The following is a 21,487-nucleotide window of genomic DNA, read 5'->3' as shown; positions in this document are numbered from 1 at the left end:
AAATAATAACACTTATAAATGTTAATAATCAAAACATTACTTTTCAAAATTAAATAATCAAAATAAAAAAAAAAACGAAAAGTTAAGTAACTAAAACAAATAATTCATTCTTAATCCATACACATAAACTACATACAGTTTTCCTTTAATAAGAGTTATCACCTTATTTCTTATCCTTTTGAAAAACAAAAGTGGCAACCATTAAACTAAACTTTGGTTGTTACTCATGCAATACGAGCGATAATTATTATTCTCACCAATTACATTTAATCGCTATTATTTGCTATTATGGAGAAGTTAGACTAAGGAAATTGAAGTCATGGCATCACTCAATGCACAACAAATGCAAGAGGAAACTCATACTGTAACTCTAAATGTTATTAATTGAATTTGGTTTATATTATAATAGGTTAACATGCTTAATGTATTTACTTAAAAATGTATAACATTTTAAAATGTTTTTACATTGTTTAAGAAAATTAAAATAAATTCTTATTTTTATATTACATTCAATCAACCTTTTATATTTTTATTTTGAACCAAATAAACTTTTAAGATTAATAATAGACTAACTGTCATTTGTCAAAACGTTATTTGTTATTTTTATGTCATGCGATATTTGACATAAAAGGTGAAAATACTATACATGCGACCATGTCATCATTCAATATAAAATGTTACGGATTGTATAGTAATAAGAGATAAAGTCGGTTTTGAGTTTATAAATAAAAGACCTTTCTCTATTTAACAAGTATGGTTTTTAGATTAAAAACATAAATCTGTGACAAACACTATATGGTATGAAAATAAATGATGTTTTAACTAACAATTAATCAATGGTTAGTTAGAAAGAATTTAATTAAACGTAATAAAAACATAAAAATTTGTTTAAAATTTTCTAAATAGTTAACAAATACTTTTAAGTATGATGACAATTAGAGTAAATTGACATATTATTATTCAAAGCGATGATTTAGAGATATTAGAAAGGTGATATGGGTGTATTTAAGGGAGTTATTAACAATACAATTAAAAGAGTATCAGAATTTAGAGGAAAGGATTGAAAAGAAAATTTGGGGAGTCACCATGCAGTTTTACTTGTAAACAAAGGTAGAAAGAGCGGGGCTAGTAGGGGCTTATGCCCTAAAAAATTTTAAAATTTAATAATTCTTTGTTTTTTTTTTCAAATTTTATAATTTTGCTCTTTATTTTTTTTAAAAAAAATTATAATTTTGTTCTTACAAATATTGAAATTTTTAATTTTATTTTTTTTAAATATGAAATTTTGACTCGACCACTGCTTATAAATATGAAAAACATAGAAATTGTGAAAGGAAATTAAAAATGAGAATAGTTGGCCCAACACCAACAGCATTGATTAAATAAACAAAGCAAGAAGACAAAATTGAAAACTCACCTAGAAAGCCTCAATTGTTGGATGAATTGGCTTTACAATGAATCAATAATCCTTCCTGTTTTGTCTTGTTGCTCCCAAAACAAACACCCACTCTCTCTCATGCTTTACTATATAAGTATATTTAACTTTTCTCTCTCAATATCTTCTTGTCTGTATCTTTTGCTGTTTGTAGATTTGTTTGTGAAGGACTTCAACATATCAACCAGTTGGGCAAGGCCCCCCGACACAGTTGGTCCACACTGATCTGCCCCAATTAGCATTTACCTCTAAAGTAATAATTGGGCCCTTTTTGTGGCAAAAGTTATATAATTATTGGTCCTATATTGAATTTCTTTTAAACAAAGGCAATATTAAAACTTCAACTTAAAATTCTATTGTCCAACTTTTTTGTTAAATTGTTTGCTTTAATCTCTTTACTATAATTAAGATTTATTAATACCAATCTAATCATTAATTTTGTTAAATTTTCTTCCTTTTAAGACATTGAGGTGACGTTTATCAAGCAGACGTGGAGTTCGTTGTGTTCACATAGCAATCAACCGCTGCTGCTTATTACGTGGCATCAGTAACATTGCATTGACGAAATTACTCCCCTACCAATCCAAAAATTACCTTCTTATACAATACCAAGCCCATTCCTTTTTTCTCTCTCTACGGCAGGCCCATTTTTAGAGCTTCCGTCCTCTCTCTCTTGTTTGTTGCTCCGCTCCGCTGTCCACTTACTCGTCTCCGGTGAGTCTCTTTGTCCTCATCTCCGGTGTTGAAGGCATGGGACCTTTTTTTTTTCCTGTTGTTTCAGTTTCTGGGTATCTCAATTTTTCTTGGTTTGTTCACTGGATTTGGTGAGGTCAAGAACAAAAAAAATGGAATTGAGTGAATGATTTATTGTGTACAGTCAAGATAGAATAGAAAATGAATTGCAATTGGAAGATTGCATGAATCATGAAATATTAATGTCGAATTTGGTTGAAACCATATTAGGTTTTGTTGATAGCCCATTCAAAGTTTTGCTTTTAATAGAATTTGGTGTTGAATGTTTGAATATAGAGAGACAGAGAGGCAGAAATATCCTAAGGAGACAAAAAAATTGATTACCATCATCCATATTTGACTTAGAAAAGCCATGACAAGAAATCCAACTTTCCTATTGCCAAAGAAAAAAAAAATAGGGGGTGATGCATCCAGAATATTATGAGTAATTTAGAATTTAGCTCCATATGTGTCTAATTCCTAAACTTTACCCTAAACTAATAGAGAGAGAAACCGAGTATTCAAGGCCTAGAAACCCGGAATCAATGGAGAATAGAGTGAGACAGAGAAATCCAAGTATGGGAGAAAGCAACAAGAATAAAGATGGAGAGATAGAATAGTTTAGAGTGGTAAAAAAATTCGCACAAGTTGCAGAGAGAGAGAGTCTTGAAGGAGTCTGCATAGTTTAGTCCAAGAATTGCTGTTAACTTTTTTGGATTTTTAGTTGGTAGTTGCTGTTTGTGGTCCTATTAGGGTTTGTGTCTGTGGCCCTTTAGGTTTTCTTTTGTTTGCCACTTGCCTTCTTTTTTTGGATTCATGGTTGCAGAGATTTTGAATTTTTTTTTCTTTAATTGCTGAAATTATTTGCTTTTGGGTTTATGATGCACATAGATTGATTTCTTTATTTCATTTTTCGTGTTTTTGACATGTTACTATGAGTTGGGAAGTATGCAAATTTAGCTATGTCTGTGGGTCTCTTTTGGATGCAATATATGTAGGTCTCTTGCCATGGGTTTGGTTTGTTAACCTGAGACAAAATCCACTTGTTAGGTTTGGATATGGTGGGTGTTTATGGAATGGCTCTCCATCATTTAGGGTTGTACGGATAATTTGTAGAGAAAGTAGGATGCATCATATTGTGTTTTCCGGCTTTTCTTTTCTTTGGGAATTTTCTGGAAGTCGGGTTGATTCATATCATTTAGGCAGGCATGAGAGATGTGAGATTTGGTTTCTGTGAATTCTTTGAGTTTAGGTATGGTATGTTCATCTTGACATTGTAGATATTTATAGCAGTTTTGGAAGATGAAATAGAGGGCTATTTTTTTTCTTTTTCTTGGGAATTTATTTTTGATTTTCTTTCTCTGGATGCATGTCCCCTCTTTCTATCTAATGTTATTTGTTTGGTTACTGGGAAAATAGAGGATAAAAACTTAGTGCATAATTCTCTCTCTATTTTCTCTATTGCATATATATGAATATGTCTTCTTTTTCTTCTTCCTTTTAATTCTGTGTATAAATAAAGATGAATTGATTTATTGACATGATTATATTTTGTTAATTGAATTTAGTAATTATGGTATCCGGTTTGATAAATGCAAATCCTGTTGTGTACGAGAAGAAAGAGCGGCGGCTTCGTAACTTAGCAACTCTACCTGATGAATACGCGGTGGAACCTATTGACCAGCAAGAAATTTTTGATATCCTCTTTTTGCTCTTCTTCTTATTATTAATTTCTTTTCATTATGCAAGTTATTGTAACTTTACTTTTTTGTATTGTTTTTATATATCCAAATTAACATACCTTGAAAAATAATCTGCATCTATTGAGAATAGTGTTTTCCATAGTTTTACAGTAAATTATGTGGACCAGGTTATTTGATTTTCTTAACATTCTTAAATCATATTAGAGATATAAAGGATCCAGAGCATCCCTACTCTTTAGAAGAGCTTAAAGTAATAACTGAAGATGCCATTGAAGTAGACCATGAGCGTAGTTATGTTAGGTAAAAAGATGAAATTGTCTCTTATTCATGTGCTTCCTGCTCATTTTTCAGTTTAATCAAAGGGTTTTTTATTGGTTTATTTCTTATTCAGGGTCACATTTACTCCTACTGTTGAACATTGTAGTATGGCTACAGTCATTGGTCTTTGCTTGAGAGTCAAACTTATGAGGAGTCTCCCTTCTCGCTACAAGGTATTTATCTTTCCGACCTTTTTTTTTTTTTTTGGGGGGGGGGGGGGAGGGGGGGGGTTGTGTGGGGGCAGGGTGGGGGGAGCTTGTTTGAGCTAACATGTAATTTTTCTAGTGCTATATGAATGAGGTAAAGCTGATGTCTTTGTTTTACTGTTTGCTTTGGATAAGGAATGGATAGATAAGAGCTTGATCTCAAACAATGTTTAGTATTTCTGAACTTAAGCATTTTATTCGGAGATTGGATGGTAGAAATTGGGACAAGAAAAGGGGATTCCTAATTTGCTGGATTAGTTCCATGAATTAAAAAGGAAATCTTACTTTTTTGCATATGACTTACAATCTGCAAGTTTCTTTCTCATTTCTTTCATCTTTATAACTGCAGTCTGAGACCTCTGTAGATGCTATGCTGATCTGAGCTACTTGTTTTGCTTAAGAAATTCCACTGATAACTAAATTTCCATTGTGATTCTTTGTAGCATATAAATTCTTTCAAATTTGCTGCTTGAACTTTGATGCTTGACTAAATTGTGTCTGAAGTTTGTTCTTGTAAATTGAGTAGGTACCTCTAATGTCATCTATTGCTAATGCAGCTATAGTTTGACTTTTGAAGCCCTTCACTCATTCTAGTTATATATTGTCCACATGAGGATATGAGGATTTTCAAACCCATATGCTGGATTTTATCATTTCAAGCCCCATCTGTCAACTGATAGTTAATAGTTCAGATAAGATGAGCGGTCAATAAACCAATTAATGATAAGTTCTTTTTAGGTTTCTATAGCAAAATTTCTTTCACAGAACTCTTTCGGTCTGCAACGTTTGTTAAGGATCTGATCAAATTATTTGGAGTCATTGATTCCTATATGTTATGTTTGGCATTCTGTTGATCACATAAACTATACATGGTTCATATTCTGCAGATACACTTTGCAAATTGTTGCCCTCTTTTTCAATCTCTTACTCTCCGCTACCTTCCCCATGCTAAAGATTGTTTTTCATTGTGTTTAGATGGATATAAGGGTTGCACCAGGAACTCATGCAACTGAAGCTGCAGGTATACTCTCTCTCTTTCTCTCTGGTGGTCAATGCCAGCTTTGTTTCCAAAAATTAGTTGTGGAAGGGGAGAGATTTTTATATTAACTTTAAAGAAGTGTGGTACAGCCTTCATATTTTGGTCTAGGTTGATAATGGATTTAATTTCTCCTAATATTATTTTCCTTTCTTGGTGGGAAATGTTTCTTCTCTTGATAGTTAATAACTACTAACTAACTACTACCTAAGCTGAATAAAGATTATGATAGGAATTGGAGTCAAGTATGGTAAATACAAAGCTTGTGTGTGTAGTGTAGCAGTTAAAGAATTATCTCATATCTCTTTTCTTCTTAACTAAATGCAGTTAATAAACAACTGAATGATAAAGAACGAGTTGCGGCAGCACTAGAAAACCCAAACCTTTTGGATATGGTTGATGAATGTCTGGCTCCATCGTATGGTTGAATGTATCATATTACTAAATGGAGTGGGAGAAATTTTGTGTGTTTTATAAAGGCCACTTGGTTTCTTTGTCACCTTTATATAATTCCTTTTATCTTTATTTTGCTTATCTCACTTGGTTGCTTTTACATCACGTTTGGTTCACTGGAATGGTCAGGCCATTCTAGCACCATTCCTGATGAGATGTTTATTCTAGTGTTTGGTTCATTTTTGCACTAAAGAATGGCTATTCCATGAGATTCCCTATTCCTTAAGATCACATTTGTTTAGTGAAATGGAGTAGATGGAGAATGGAATAATCATTCTTTGAGGATAGAATGAGGTAGGAATAGAATAGAAGAATTATTATGTAGTATGGTTCATGGAATGAAATTGTCATTCTTACATTATTCCAATGTTCGGTTAGCAAGAATAACTCTGGAATTACAAAGGAATAAATGATAAAAGACAGAAATATCTTTTATTATAATTTTATAATGTTTTTGTCTAAATACAAATGCGTGGGACTTTCTATTTTTTCTCAAATTTATGCTATCTTGTTAGGGTTCCCATTTTTCCTCATTTCCCTCTTGCATCATTGACTTCGTTCTCTATTGATGATTGTTGCTTGGATTGTCATCATGTAGCTGCATTTTGAGTGAGAAGACCAAAAAAATAAAAATAAAAATAAAAATAAAAACTAATTTCTCGGTCTCATCTAATGTCCCATCTAACTCTTGAATCTTTTGTTGGGTTATCATTTCAGTCTCTATACTCCTACTCAAATCCCTGCCAGCTTCTCTTATGTTATCAGCCAATAACATGACAACATTAAAAATTGATTCGGCAGAATTTGGTTTCACTTATCTCAGTGGTCTTTTTCTTCTTCTTTGTTGAATTATTTTCACATTTTCGAATGGTTGATGCTTGAGATTGGGTGCTAGGGACATCCATGTCATCCAAACCATATTTAGCTTCACCTTCATTTGTCCTGTTGTTATCTTTTTCTATTTCCTTGAGGATATCTGCAATAAATTATACATTTTTTCTTGTTACTGGGTATTTAGCTTAAATCCTGTTGAACTCATTATTGAAAGAAAAACTTTATTATGGCAGTATCCCTTGTGACTCATTGTAGAAAGAAAAACTTTTTATTCGATGTTAATAAATAATATTAATATTACAATTTTGTTTATATATTAAATATTTATTATGTTGTCCAGTTCATAATAATGCTGTCTAGTTCAGAATAAGGAGTTTTTTCTTTCTATAATGAGTTCAATCGAATTTATGGTAAAGATGGAACAGCAGGAAAAAATGCACAAATTGCTGCATGTATGTATCTTCTGCAGATATCTTAAAGGAAATGGAAGAAGGTAATGGTGCTGAATATGGTTTGAATGTGTCCAGGGCCCAACCTTAAGCATCAACTGTTGGAAAACGTGAAAATACGCACTTCAGCAAAGAAGAAAAAGACCAATGAGATGGATGAATTGATTTCGGCTGAATCAATTATTAATGTTGCCATATTATTGGGTGATAACATAAGAGATGTTGGAAGAGATTTGGGCAAGAGTATTGGGATTGAAACGACGAAAAGCTCAAGAGTTAAATGGGGCATTAGTTGAGTTGGAGGGATTGATAGAGGATGAAAGGGATAGTGTTTTTCAGTCTTGTGCCTTATCAAAGAGTTGGATGAATGGCAAGGTTCTCGCCAACCATTGACAACGGAAATTACAGAAACCCACGTGCGATTTTGTTGGCAAATTAAGATATCCTGAAACTTTCTTTTGTGTTTGACAAATTAGCATAATCATGGCAAGTTCCATGTAAACTTGATCTTAAATTAAAATACATTTAACATTAGGGGCAGCTTAGTACATGGGAAAGAACTTTGTTGGGACTATGACTAGGATATAAAGTCCTAAATTAATTGTAAGCATTTCATTTTTACTAAAACGTTGAATTTTAATTCAGTATCATTGTTAACAAGTGAAAATAATAATAAGAAAAAAGAAAAACGTATCGTTTGTCTTGATGATTGAAGATCTCTCTACAGTCTTAATACATGTTACGGTAAAGATCCCTCCACCGAGTTTTCTTAATGAATGTAGCTTGAAAATCAAACAATCACAATTAATGATAACAAAGCGTTTTGGGTTTGAAAAGCTGGAAGCAATACAAGTTAGATCTTCAATATATGTTTTATATACAATATACCCCAGATTTCAACATTTGGGAGGGTGAAGTGCCATTCTTGTGAGCACCACACAGCATGTAATCTACTTAGCATCAAAATTCTTTTGCAACCATTTAGCCTGTGTTTCCAACCCAGCATCCCTCAAGGCATTCATAGCTGAATGATATAGCCTTCCATCTAACTGAGTTCCTTCAACTTTCATGTCCTGCAGAAGCTTCACCAACTCATCAATCCGACTTGTTTTAGAGAAAATACCAACCATGATGCCAGCCATAGCCTTATCAATCAAACCCCCGTTCAGTCTAAACTCCTGGTAGCATTTAAGGCACATCTCATACTCCCTTGCTCGACTGTAAGCGCTGATGATAGTAGTGTAGCTAACTTTATCTGGTGCCGTCTTTCTCCGCTTCATTTCCTTCCAAAGCTTCTCCACCTGTCTCAAGTTCTTCACTCTCCCATGCATGTCCATCAAAGAATTATAAATCCATACATTGGGCTGACACCCTTTGTGTTTCATTTTAGCCACAAGCTTCATTGCATCTCTTATCCTCCCTGTTTTCCCATACATTGCTATCATGCTCGAATATGCCACAACACATTTATCAAACCCCTTCTCCTCCATCTCTGAAAATACCGTTTCAGCTTTCGAGTTGAGACCACTACGGCAGTAGGCATTTATGATAGACGCATAAGTTACTTGACCTGGTTTGCAGCCTTGAGAAAGCAGCTCCTCATAAACTACAATAGCGGATTGATACCCTCTCCTTTTGGAGAAGCCATTGACTATTGTACAAAAAATACAATCAGAAACCTTTATGTTGGCATCCTCCATCACCCTCACAATTTCCAAAGTTTTTTCTAGCAACCCTTCATCTATGTACATCAATACAAGTTTCAAAAACACTTCTGGATCCCTTACCATCCTCCTCTCCGCCGCCTCTTTGAATAGTTCTTCGACCACAGTTAAATCGCGAATGCTCGCAAATGAGCGTATCAAGGAAGAGTAAACCGAAGAACTCACAGGAATTCCTTTCTTTGTCATGTCTCTGAAATATTCAAGAGCTTCATAAGCTCGACCTGATTTCCCCAATGACTCACATAGGATACTGTAAACACGAGGTGCAGCTGGTGTCAAATCTAACTTCCTACTTTCAAATTCATCAAAGAATGCTGCAACTTTGTCCATATCACCAAGGTGCTGATAAGCTTCCATTATCTGGCAATAAGATTCCGCATCCTGAAAAATTCCATTGAATTTCATTGTTTCATATACAGCAATTGTGCTTCTAAACATGTGCAACTTATTATAACCTGCCATCGCTGAATTAAATGCAATGAGAGCAACTACCTTATCTGATTTAAACACTTGAAGCAAAGTCCCCACAACCTTGAATTTTCTAGCTCTAATACACGCATTAATTAATCTTGAACAAGTATAACTATCAGGCAAGACATGGTAATGCTTAAAATCCTCTGAAAGAGACATAACTAAATCCCATTTCTTGGATTGGACCAAGTACCTGATTAGAAGCTGTAACATTGGTTTTTCTGGTATGAACCCTGGCCTTCGTTTTGCTTTCTCATAGTAATCATATGCTAGTCGTTCATTTTGAGTATCTTGCAATAACCCACACAAAAAACTATTTAAGTTATCCAAATCCGGAAGAGAGAACTGTTGAGAACCTTGGAATTTAAGTTCCAATTTGGTGCTGGGCACATTGGTTGATGCATCCTCTAGGATAGGAGATGGACAGCCTGAGGAGTAGATGTGGAATAATGGAAGGTTGGAGGTGGGGAAGGAGACAAAGTGAAGGGTTTTGCATGATGAAAAGAGACCAAATTTTCTGGTTTTCGATGTGTAGGAATCAGTTGAAGCCAAGGACCAGTCTGGAGAACTGGAAATGGCCATTTTGGGTGGGGGGATAAGGTTATGGAGCTGTAAACTGTTGGAACACAGGTAAAGTACTTGTGGAGCTACATAAATAGCTTATCTTTTTATGGATTGGATTTTGCCATGTCTGCATGTAGCACATCAGCCAATAAAAAAGTGACAAATGGAATTGAAATCTATCTTTTTGTGAAAATGATAAAGGGTTGCCTTCTGACACGTGTTCTATTTGCAGCAACTAGAATGGCAGTGCCAATTTTGGAGAGAGAGAGAGTTTGCTGAGAGGGACAGAAACAAACAACATATTCTGTGGCCTGAGAAAGGGAAAGAAAAGAACAGTGAAATGAAAAAAAGAAAGTTCAGAGCCAAATGAAGGAAAGAAGTATTTTCTAGCTTATATGACTTTAATGTCAAATTGGCCCATCTTTTCTGCAAAATAGGAAGAAGATTAATTAAAGAGATGTGCATGGATTTGTACTTTTTCATTGGTGGGGGTAACAGCTTGACTAAAAACAATGAATGACAGCATATTACCACAAAAAAAAAAAGGCAAGGAAAAGAAAGATGTCAAGCTTTTGATGGTGGTTGATGGAGACAAGAAGGGTGGGTGAAACTTGAAAGAGTGGACAGTACTACAGTGGTGAGATTATTTCATAATCAATCATCACTGATTACAAAGGGTGGTGCATCTTTCAAAAGGTAAAAGGAGTAATTCAGTCCAGCAAATCTTTTCAATGCAGAAAAAAAAAAAAAAAAAGAGGGGGAAGGTCAAGACAAAAGGGAATGCTTTCCAGGTACTAATGACAAGAGAGAAGACTAAATTTCTCATTCCATACTTTTCACCATCAGTTCAAATAATTACAATCTATTGAATTTTTGGACCTCATAGGCATGGAATCTTCAATATAGCTATTTTGAGCTGGGGACATATAAAAGGATCAGAAACAAGTAGAGTAATGAAAAGAAATTGGGGAAACTCTATCCAATGGGGAATAAACTAGAGGAAAGGACTGAAGATCACTCTTTTTGGAGCATTGGATTTAATATATAAGCAGTTGAAGCAAACAAATGAAAGCTTCTCATTGCATTGTGACTACAAATGAGACTTACATATCAAACAGCAAAGACAGAATTATTATAAGAGTCTCTAATATGTTCCATCTAATTTAGCTCTACTACCTGCTAACTTCCTATTTACACACACAAGAAAACAACAACAAGAAGAACAAAAACACTCTCTATCACTCATATGTCCAGAGTCGCCATTATGGAGCAAACTACCTCAGTCTTCCTCTCATTGGTGGTTGCCACAGATGTCATGCATGCTTAAATAATTTCATGCTAAGCCAATGGAAATATACAGCAACCACAAGAACTGGAAGTGTCAAGGGCACCAAGTAGCAGTAATACCTGTTAAACAAAGCAAAGCAAAGCAAAGCAAAAATCAAGGAAAATATATAGGGACTTCAAATTTTAACCTTATTAATAGTAATAATAATAAATCTGCGAATCTTAAATTTCTGCAAAGAAAATTTTTTTGTAACATGTTTCAAGTAGCGGCCAAGCACAAGGTAAATTCGTTTTGCCTTGGTAAACAGGTAATAGAACTACACCACTACCTCCGAAACACTCATATCATAAAAGCAAACTATCCCAAATGATCTTGACGGTGATTTCTTGTCTGGCTGCTTCAAGGAATACTAATTTGATCAATCATCAACACGTTAGAAAGATATCTGTCAAGTTGAAAAATGCATCCACCATGGTCCTTCATACAAGCCATAAAATTCATGTAAAAGGAGAAGTTGAACTCCAAGGAACACTAATCACAGAGTGTTTTCCCTTACGAGCCATTCTCTTTTCCGTCACATCCCCAGTTTTTCATTTCCCCTTTACATAAGGCAGATATGAACAAATATGCATCTGCTTTGCCATATTTTAAAGGCTAGAAGAATATCCAACTATACATTTACCAACAGAAGATAAGAATGTCATGCATCATGCATAGCCAGTATAGCCCAGACATCAAATATTAAAGCGCAGGCAACAGCCAAACATCAGCAAACTGGGAAGCAAACCAAAGTGTATAGTATGAGGTGCAGATAAAAGCATGCCAACATAGCCAAAGTCATTGAAATGGAAAGGATAAACCTAATAAGAAACTATAAGCCAGGGAAAATGACACCAACATAATTGATCTCCATACTTCTCTGTTCAAACATGTATCAGATTATACTACAAGCTAGCAAATTATAAACAGAATAAATTCCTTTTGATTTGTTACTTTTATTTGTAATACCTTCCATCAATTTAAAAATAACCTAAGTTGATTAAAATGTACTACTAACGTATTACCAAGCATAATTTTTTACACAAAAATAAAATCCTTTTCAAAATAACTTAGTAATATTTAGTTTCACATTCTGAAGGAAGCTTATTACTTTTTACTTCTAAAAATTTAAAAATTAATAATAACAAAGTGAACTTCAAAAAAAAAAAATAAATAAAAACGAAAGAAAAAAAAAATTCTTCCAGTTCATTATTTTCATATTTTCCTCTCATTCTCTATTATCCAAACACAACCTTTAACTCCTTGCAACCTTAACATAAATATCCGGAAAATTAAAGAAGATAAAAATGACATATTTATATTACCTGTCGTTTTGGATGGCTGCAAAAATATGATTATTTGACGGCGGAAGAAGCTTCGAGATCATAGCAGTGAAGAGAAATCCAGGCAAGACGACGGATCCGATTCCCACCAACAACCACCCCCAAAACGTCGTCGTTTTTAGCCCACTACTGGTACTATCTCCAGAAACCACCATTGATGTTCGGTTAACGGATTTTGCAGACAAACAAGAAAAAAAAAAAAGGAACAACAGGCCTGAAAACGATGACACTTTTTGGCTTTTTAAGTTTTAAAAGAAGAAAATAAGTAAGAATGAACGCAAAGAAAAATCGTAATTTTTTTTTAAAAAAAAAGATAATATGATTCCATTGAAGACGTTAAATTAGAAGCTTCTATCATTGTAAAAATCCCAAAAAAAGGATTCAGAGAGAGAGAAATAGAGCAGAATCGAAGAAGTTACACATCTATCCCTTGAATCCAAGAAGCGAAGAGAAGAGAAACACGGAACCGAACTTTCAAAATCTGAATCAAAATGCTCAAAGGGAAGAAACCGTGAAAGAGATTAAAAAGACAGAGGAAAGGGGAAGGAAAGAAAAGAAAAGAAAACTGAGGGACTTGAAACTAAAATCTGTCGGAAGCAAGAATGTTTTATCAGATCGCACCAATCAACCAAACTTCCTTACCTTCAATCTTCTACTTTCAATCCACAAAGAAATGGAGGCACACTCGACGGTTTTTCTTGGTTTCTGATTTTTTTTTCCTGCTCTTCGTTTCTTTTTTTTTTGTTTAATTTTGAGTATTCATTAGATAAGTTATGAAAAAAAAATATTTATACATATAAAATAATTATATATATATATATATATGTTATGATATAATTGTACTGACATGATATATTTTATTTTTAATATTTAATTAAATATATCCTTTTTTATTAATATCATAATATATTTTATGGTATTTATAATTATGATAGAATATTGATTTCAATAATTGGAGTAGATGATATGATTTTGGAATAGAGACAGAAAATAAACACAAAATCGAAAAAAAAGATTTGCATCCGAAAAGGTAAAATTCTAAAATTACGATTTGTCTATATGTGTAAATTTTTGTAGTTTTGTGCATTTTTTAATATACATTCAAATTTATTCCCAAGTTCTAATCAGTGCTGCCACGTAATAATCGTAAGAGTAAAAAAGAAAGAAGAAAAAGCTCATATATTTTTGCGGGTATAAATTTTCATGCTGCCAAAGCAGTCCAATAACTTGCTGTGCATAAGCTTGTTGGAGTGCCGATGATCCGTACCCAAACCCATTGCGTGTCTTCAACATTTTGAATTTCCGCCAACTGCACCATTTCATAATTTCCATTAGCTTATTACTCTTTATTTATTTCTTTACTAAGGTTTGCCTTCATACTTTTTCCGCCATGAAAGTAAGTTACACGTTGGCAATGAAAACCCACAGATTCTTTTTTTTTTTTTGGGAAACTTGAAGCAAATGATAGAAGCAACTTTACTTGAGTTGGATTGCATTTTTGTCTGAATGAAATGTTTATGGAGTTTGTGATTATGATATACTTTGTGTGACTATGTTTTTGGTTACTTGGGATAATTAATAAGATGTTGAAAATTAGAAACAAGGATGGAATGTGGTTTTGATTGCTTACTCTGCCATCTTTTAGCTCAAAGATAACTGTATCTTCAGAGAATGGAATTGGTCTTGTAGCAGCAACCTGTATGATTTGTACAGATTTTATAAATCAGTTTGGTTTATCACTATTTGCTGTAGACTTGTAGGAATAACTAGTAAGTTGGTGTGTGGATAGCTGGATACAAACCTTGGGGTCACAGTTTCTGTGGGGATCATTTGGATTCTCCATATTGTTACCTAAACTAGCTGTGATATCGTTATCGATACAAACTTCTTGCTGTGCATCATGGGCTCCCGTTTCTGTTTGATCTTTGTCTCCATTACGTGGGAAGCCACAGTTTTTCCATCTCCATGTCAATTGGTCCATGTACCTTAGGTATAAGTTTCCGTCTGAACCAATCAAAAACAGTTGATTGCCTTCGAAACATGGGCCGGGTGGACCAACCAAGGTAACATCTTTGCATGGAGTGCCGTGTTCCACCCAGTTCCAACCATCCCATGCATTCCAGTGATATTCAACTAGTCCACCATCTTCTGAAAGCATGAAAAGTGAGCCTGTTAGTGACAACAATGATGGCCTCATAGCAGTTCCTGGCAACCTGGACAGAACCAAATGCTGAGATTGGTGATGCTCATGCCACAACTCAGTCACTTTGTTATACTGGTAGAGCCGGCCATTTCTTCCAACAACAAACACTATATTTTCCCTGAATATTTCTTGATCTATTATGCATGCAAGTTTGGTTTCTGGAGGGTTTCCGCAATCTTTCCATTTGAACTGCCTCAGGGCAACCTACATGATAGTTAAGGATGTTGGTTAGTGCAACACTTTGGGAACAGTACAAAGAATCAGCATCTCTAGTTTTTGAAGTCTAGATACTGGAACTATGTTTGGAGTGTTAAATTTTACATTTTACACTTTGATAGATAACTAGCATTTCTCAGTTGCCCCTGACAACTGAAAGTAGCATTGTTGTTATCCTGCCCTTTTGCTCTTTTATTTTCATTTTTTTTCCAGGAGAAAAAAATAAACAAAACAAATCATGATGTAACTAATCTGTTTGCCTTACTCATTTTAACTTACTGTGAACTGCAGCAGCCTTCCGCTTTTGCTCACAAAGAACAGTGCATCTTCTGCTGTGACTTTCATATTTTTACCTGGCATACCATCCCAAGGAGGGCCCCCAATAACTTGCCTTCCCTTCCTCATTGCAGTGCAATTTATCCATGTTAGCTCATTGTTGCTGCTTTCTCTGATAAGCAAGGTTCCATACATGTCAACAAAAAATAAACTTCCATTGTAGTTTCCTAGGGCTCCTCTCATAGGTGTTGAATGATCATGTCTTAACCAGAGCCATACACTTTCAGTATAAAGATATTCGAAGGTTAAACCACCATCTGTTATTACAAAGAATGATATGCCTCCGTACATCACCCTTAATCGGAAGTTTGAGTTGATCCAGTTGTCTGGGAAATTATTTTCTTCTGATGTTTTCACTAATCTACTCCTGGATGTGCGTAGAGATAAGTACTCCTGTTGTGCTTTGTTACCCTTTCTCCTCCTTGTCAGTAATCTTGTAGTTCCTGAATCATTTGGTTCATCTTTTATACCTGCTATGCAATTCATAGGTCCACGTTCTTCTGTACAATAGTCTGCATTCCATCCTTCTGTCTCAGGGGCATCCAATATTGACCAAACATACTTAGATGATGATTTCTTTCGCATGTTAAATTGATGCGTCGGTCCTGAATTTTCACCACCTAGGCCAGGTATGTGTAACTCTGCAAGTCTACCATCATCCAGTACAAACATTGTCCTGCCAAGTTGAAATTTTAGTCCAGCAATACCTCTTGCAACTTTTGTGTTTGGTGGATGCATATGATTTAGCCATGCTTCTGAAATTTGGTTCTCTTGAGCTGTACCTGTCTTCACATACACAAGTTACATCAAAGATGTAGTATTGTCACTAGATTTACTTGAAAATTGTAAATAGCAGGTCATGCAAATGCATCATTACTGTAAGACTACATTAAATTTCATGCATTTATCCTACCTTGCTTGGAGGTCTCATACAATAAAAGCCTTGGATTTCCAGAATTCCTGGTATATAAAAAAGGACAACCTCATTTGTTCTCCACGATTGCCTTTTAGAGTTTTTGCAAGTGAATTTAGTTCTAGGAACTTAGAGCCTTCTATTGTAGGTAAAAGGTTTTTTGTGGCTGATATTTGAGTCATCTTCATTGTTCAATTAAACTCACTGAATTGGAAGTTGTGTTTATTTTTTTGAAATTTCTTTTACTGCTGAACTTAATTCTGATTGCTTTATCATCTGCTCACTCATTTTGACTTGCTAAATTATCTGCTGTCATGGCCCCTTGAGACGTGTTTTTCTTAGTCCTTTTCATGCTTCTTCATCTTTTTTTCAATAGGTGATTGCTCTAATATATAGGAAGTGACTAAGACAATACTTGAATTTTGGCATATGTATAGATCGATGTGGAAGCATCTCATATTATTGGTTTCTACATTTTGCAGTTACATTTAGTTGTGGCGTTCTAAATCTTGTTATGTCTTTTCTACTTTTTTTGATGGACTATATCAGTTTGTCTCATGTCCACATATTTTAACTTGTTTCTTGATCATAATCAAAGCAAGAAAAATACTCTGATGTAATTCAGAATGAGGAAAAAGAAAACCGAAGAGAAGAGTTATTGGTTGCTTTACAACACTACTTGACTTACCTGAATGTTTCTGTATTCGATACTCAAAAACCAATCCAGTGGATGTAGTGAGAAACAATGGCAAGAACCTTTCTTTTGGCTCATCTTCCAGTGGGGGAGTAATAGATGTGAGGTGATGGGCTTCTGGACTTCCGTGGCTTATCCATTTCCATTTCCTTTGATGCAGTCGTCTCTCTACCAACATACCCCCCTGTATATTTAAGGAATTTTGTAAGACATGACATCAAGTGTAGGATAATAGGACAAGTACACATTTTTGGGGTGCTCTAATGTGTAATTAGTCTGTAAGTATTGGTGATATGTGAGAGCGTAAATTGTTTATGCAGAGTACCTGTGTTAGCAGAAACAAGGACACAGAGTGATCTCCACTAAAGCCATGTATGGTACACCCCTTTAATGGTATCAGAGAACCATCCTCTGCTGTTTCTTCACTGTGTAGATGTTTCTTCCATGATGGCCTCGAGCTCTTATCATATTCATAGAGATCACCTGTAGAGCTGTTGCACCATTTCATGTTTAGCTCACTTTGGTAATTTTAAAATGAAGGGCAGATTATAACTTATACTCTGATGACAGCATACATAAACATCACGACACTCACACATAACTCTTTCCGTCAGATGTTAGGAGCTTGTTTCGGTGACTACTTTATTTTTGTTGTGCATTGATTTCTTCATTTGATAATACTTTTCAGCTAGCTAACTCTGAGTTGTGTATTGGTCAAAAAAGAACACCTTATTGTACTTATGGAGAGAGAGAGAGAGCACCTTATTGTATATACTACTTCTGTTCTAACAGTCGCCGCATCAGCTATTGCTGCAACATCTGCTCCTGGTGGTCGGCCATGATTCTCCCACCTGTTCTATGTTTACAGCACATATTCCCAATTGAATATTAGAGTCTCCTATTGAAATCAACATCTCATCTATAGAGACTGGCATATGAGTATGAAACTTGAGGCATCAATGGCAGTAACAAATGAAGGGCTCTACTTGCATTTAGATTTTGAAAGAAAAAAGTTCTACCTTAGAGGCTCAACCTCACTCAGTTCCAGCAACAAGCCATTCTTGGTGCAGAAATAAACTCTCCTGCATTGAGTTCAGAAAAATAAAGGAATTATTGGTAGAGACACAACGATCCTCCATTATGTATTATTCCCTGAAGCAAAAAAACCTCGAAATTGAATTAATGTACTTACAGCCCATCATTTGTAACAGTACCAGACTTTATTTGAACTACTGAACTCTGTTCTGCTTCTTTATTTGTACTTTGATTGAATGCAGGTTTGAACTCCACCCAAATTGGCTGTGAGCTGTCACCGAGTTGCATCTGAAAAAAAGAAAGAGGATAAATCAGCCAATAATAGCAGCAAAGGAACCCTTGTGGTCACAATCTAAGTAAGTCCCTTTTGGATGCTGCTGTATGCTATCTCATTGTGGGTATGGATTCAAAATGTTGAAAATGGGGTTTTAGTTTAAATTTTGAAGTAGACTATGATAGCACTTCTGCCTTATTTGGAATGAGAGTCATAACTAGCAAGATTATGCTCAGTTACAACAGTAACCCGAATTAGAATCATTGTTGAAATAAAATTTGTAGGCTAAAAAGGGGATAACAAGCTGAGATCATCAAAGTGGACTATTTTACTCTAAAATCATTTGATTTGAGAGATTTTAAGAAGTGAGTTTTTCAGGGTTTAGTACATTGGTTCACCTTCAAACGGTTTAGAGTAAACCTTTTGCTCCTTTTCACTCTACTCTCTTCTACTCCCCCTGTGTCTGTCCAATCACCCTGTAAAAGTAAGTGCTTTGCCTAGGTGTTGGCTTTATTTCCTGTTAGGTAGATTGGAGTCTATTCTGATAGCACTGGTGCCTGAGATCCTCCATTCATATTATATGTATTTGCAAAACACTGCTGGATTCATTTCCTACAGGCCTTGGTTTCAGGAGAATTGACATTAGACTACATGGTGTTCTTTTTATGCATGATGATCACAGTGGTTGTATGTGCGTGCTTTATTTCTGCTCTATGGTGCAACTCTCATCTAACATGACTCCTTACTCTAATCTTGTGCCTGTATAACTAGCCTTAAAGTACTCATCAGAAAATTGAAGAAACTTTCTAATAAGAGGCACTTATACAAGGGGAAAAATAATTTAAATATTGTTTAGTTGAAATCATTTTGTTCACTTACCATGAGAAGAAATTCATCTCATCCAAATTGCAATCTTTCTCCCACCAGACTTTAGGATAAGTAGGCAACTAATAAAACAAAATTGAAGGGAAGGGGAGAAAAAATTGAGTAGGATGTTTGATTCTAGTGTTGTTTCTATACTTGCATAGAAATATTGTAATATGTTGTGATGAAGTTTGACTATATGATCCTGCATAGTTCATAATGTTTCATCAAATGTAAATTTGAAGCAACTGGTGCTTATTGGTACCTGATATAGATTTCCTTCTTCTGAGATAGCAAGAATTGTCTGGTTAACTATCAAAACAGAGATTGCACGACCTGCTGACATCTGCAAGTCATGTGGTGCTATCACCCACTGAACTCCATTCCAGAACCTCTCATAGATAGACCCACTTTCACCTGTGACCCAAATGGATGTTTCTGACATTTTAGTCAAAGAAATTCTTTTTCTTTGAGGCAAAACTGTCCAACAGTTCTCCTCTATTTCTCCTATATCACCCTCCTTCGTTTTTAAATGCTTCTTTTGTTTAGAAGGATCTTTTTCTTTTTGTAAGTCCTCTTCTTTGGCTTTTGTTGTTTGATCAATCAAGCCCACTTTAGTACAGTTATCATTAACACAAGATACAAGATCAACAGGAGGTTTCACTTCAACCCAGCTGTTAGATTGCTCTCGAAACTCCCAGAACCGATCTGTTTTCTGCTCGAACTGTCGACTTGTTTGTTGAACAAAGTGTGGGCAACATGAGGCAGAAGTAAGAAGGACAAGGTCGCTTATCGACAGACGGACCCAAATGAAAATTATTAAATGGAATATAGACATGGTAGCTGAAGAACCTGAAACAAGGGAAGAGGAAGCCGGAGACAACAGAACTCCTTCAAACAAAGATATGCTGATTGTGTCATGGGTAAGTTAGGTTGGTTCTATACAGTTTGTGGTGCCCCATATGGACCATAGTCGAAAAGGCGATTGTCAAGTACTTAAAAAGGACAAACCATCAAATTTGGAAGGACAACTGCTCCTTTCATGGCCTCTCTATTGCCATGAGAGCCAGGAAGGAAGGTGGTGGGGGTCCATGAAAGAGCAGAGAAATAATTACATATACAGATTTCCTAGATTGTAACCACCCGTATTGCTGGGCATCTTTATTTGTCAACTCTCTTGTGGTAAACAACAGCAAAGCCAAGTTTATCTGTAGGTTTTGTTTAACTTCTTTTTTACTCTGCATGTGTTGTTTGCAGCTAGTGATCCTTTTTCTTACCTAATTATAACGACTTTGTGTCAGTCTTGTATTAATTAATTGCTGTGTTTAAAGTTTAACCAGTATGGTAAACATGATGGTGGTGGAACATCCTTGCCTGCTTTTATAAAGCAGATCCATTTCTTGAAACTTCCTGTACTAACTCTATACCAAGGAATAGATTCACTGTACATGTTGCATTCAGGTGAGTCCATCCTGCTCAAATGATCAAATGACTTTACAACTAACAGCCTCTCAGATCAATACTCGTGGGGTCCATTGGCCGGTAAGGGTCATTGGTTACTTGATTCCAAGCATATAATCGTGAATGTTTTTCAGTAGAATACTTGTATCTTTTCATTTACAAATTTATAGGATGCATTTGACTATGTGTCAGCTGAGGTAATGATGTTACTAGTTTTCTATGGTTATTTGTAAATGAAAGAGACACATTACAAGTTGGGCTGATTAAGGGGGTTTTTTTTTTTTTTTTCCTAACGTCATATTTCCTTAGAGGCAATCCTTTTAAAAGAGTTCATCTCAGAAAGACATGGTGATGGGTCTGAGATCTGTCATCATCCATACATGGTCCACATATGATCAATGACCTTTTGGTAGATGTGAGCCCTTGTGGCACATACCATGTAGTGAATACCCAAAATTTTCAACTTGATTCAATTGGAGGAATCTAAAATCATTCATTCATCAATGGCCACAATTGGAGAGGGTGCCAAAAAGTGGGGTCTAGAGGAGTTATTATGGCCTTGGATTTACTGCAAAACATGTGCCATCCTTGAGCGTTGGAATCTTGGGTCGGCCACTAGAAAGAGGCTGAAAAGAACCTTCTTAAGACTGAAAATGGGTTATTTGACTTTTATTTCATTTTTCCCCCTCCATTGTAGTATCTGATACATTAGGAGAATACTAAAGTGGAGGACATTCATTATTGGAAACTTAGTTTGAGTAGACACTGGAAATTATATGAAAAAAAAAATGAAGATGCTAATCTTTTCCTTGTACACAAGGAGGTGTTGTTGATGATTAAACAAATGGTGACAAAAACATTTTTTGGGATGCTGCATGAATCTTGTGGGGATTGAC

The 21,487-nt window shown here is 35.1% G+C and overlaps 3 protein-coding genes across 5 annotated transcripts; 1 reads left to right on the top strand and 2 right to left on the bottom strand.

Annotated features, from left to right (window-relative positions):
* On the top strand, window positions 2,042-7,813 carry LOC18589892 (protein AE7). Of its 2 annotated transcripts, none has more exons than XM_018127854.1 (6): window positions 2,042-2,149; window positions 3,736-3,864; window positions 4,065-4,170; window positions 4,262-4,361; window positions 5,370-5,415; window positions 7,245-7,813. In XM_018127854.1, exons 2-6 carry the CDS (start codon window positions 3,741-3,743, stop codon window positions 7,460-7,462), a joined length of 594 nt encoding a protein of 197 aa, XP_017983343.1. In that variant the 5' UTR covers window positions 2,042-2,149; window positions 3,736-3,740; the 3' UTR covers window positions 7,463-7,813. The 2 variants fall into 2 exon arrangements, with proteins under 2 accessions (XP_017983343.1, XP_017983344.1); XM_018127855.1 differs by lacking the exon at window positions 7,245-7,813 and adding an exon at window positions 5,758-6,244 and having other exon boundaries at window positions 2,043-2,149.
* LOC18589891 (pentatricopeptide repeat-containing protein At5g13770, chloroplastic) lies at window positions 7,931-10,007 on the bottom strand. The gene is made up of 2 exons (XM_018127856.1): window positions 9,555-10,007; window positions 7,931-9,458 (listed from the first exon to the last, which is right to left on the bottom strand). The coding sequence occupies exons 1-2, from the start codon at window positions 9,941-9,943 to the stop codon at window positions 8,117-8,119; spliced, it is 1,731 nt and encodes a 576-aa protein (XP_017983345.1). The 5' UTR covers window positions 9,944-10,007; the 3' UTR covers window positions 7,931-8,116.
* Window positions 10,928-20,272, bottom strand: LOC18589889. 2 transcript variants are annotated; one of them, XM_018127711.1, is made up of 12 exons: window positions 19,396-20,272; window positions 18,150-18,280; window positions 17,977-18,039; window positions 17,719-17,808; window positions 17,283-17,448; window positions 16,952-17,141; window positions 15,294-16,132; window positions 14,397-15,002; window positions 14,226-14,291; window positions 12,578-13,904; window positions 11,542-11,607; window positions 10,928-11,332 (listed from the first exon to the last, which is right to left on the bottom strand). In XM_018127711.1, the coding sequence occupies exons 1-10, from the start codon at window positions 19,966-19,968 to the stop codon at window positions 13,797-13,799; spliced, it is 2,832 nt and encodes a 943-aa protein (XP_017983200.1). In that variant the 5' UTR covers window positions 19,969-20,272; the 3' UTR covers window positions 10,928-11,332; window positions 11,542-11,607; window positions 12,578-13,796. The 2 variants fall into 2 exon arrangements, with proteins under 2 accessions (XP_017983200.1, XP_007015126.2); XM_007015064.2 differs by lacking the exon at window positions 11,542-11,607.

This window comes from Theobroma cacao, chromosome 9 (assembly GCF_000208745.1).
Source record: "Theobroma cacao cultivar B97-61/B2 chromosome 9, Criollo_cocoa_genome_V2, whole genome shotgun sequence".
In the NCBI taxonomy this organism is placed as follows: Eukaryota; Viridiplantae; Streptophyta; class Magnoliopsida; order Malvales; family Malvaceae; genus Theobroma; species Theobroma cacao.
This window is presented reverse-complemented; position numbering and strand designations above follow the sequence as displayed.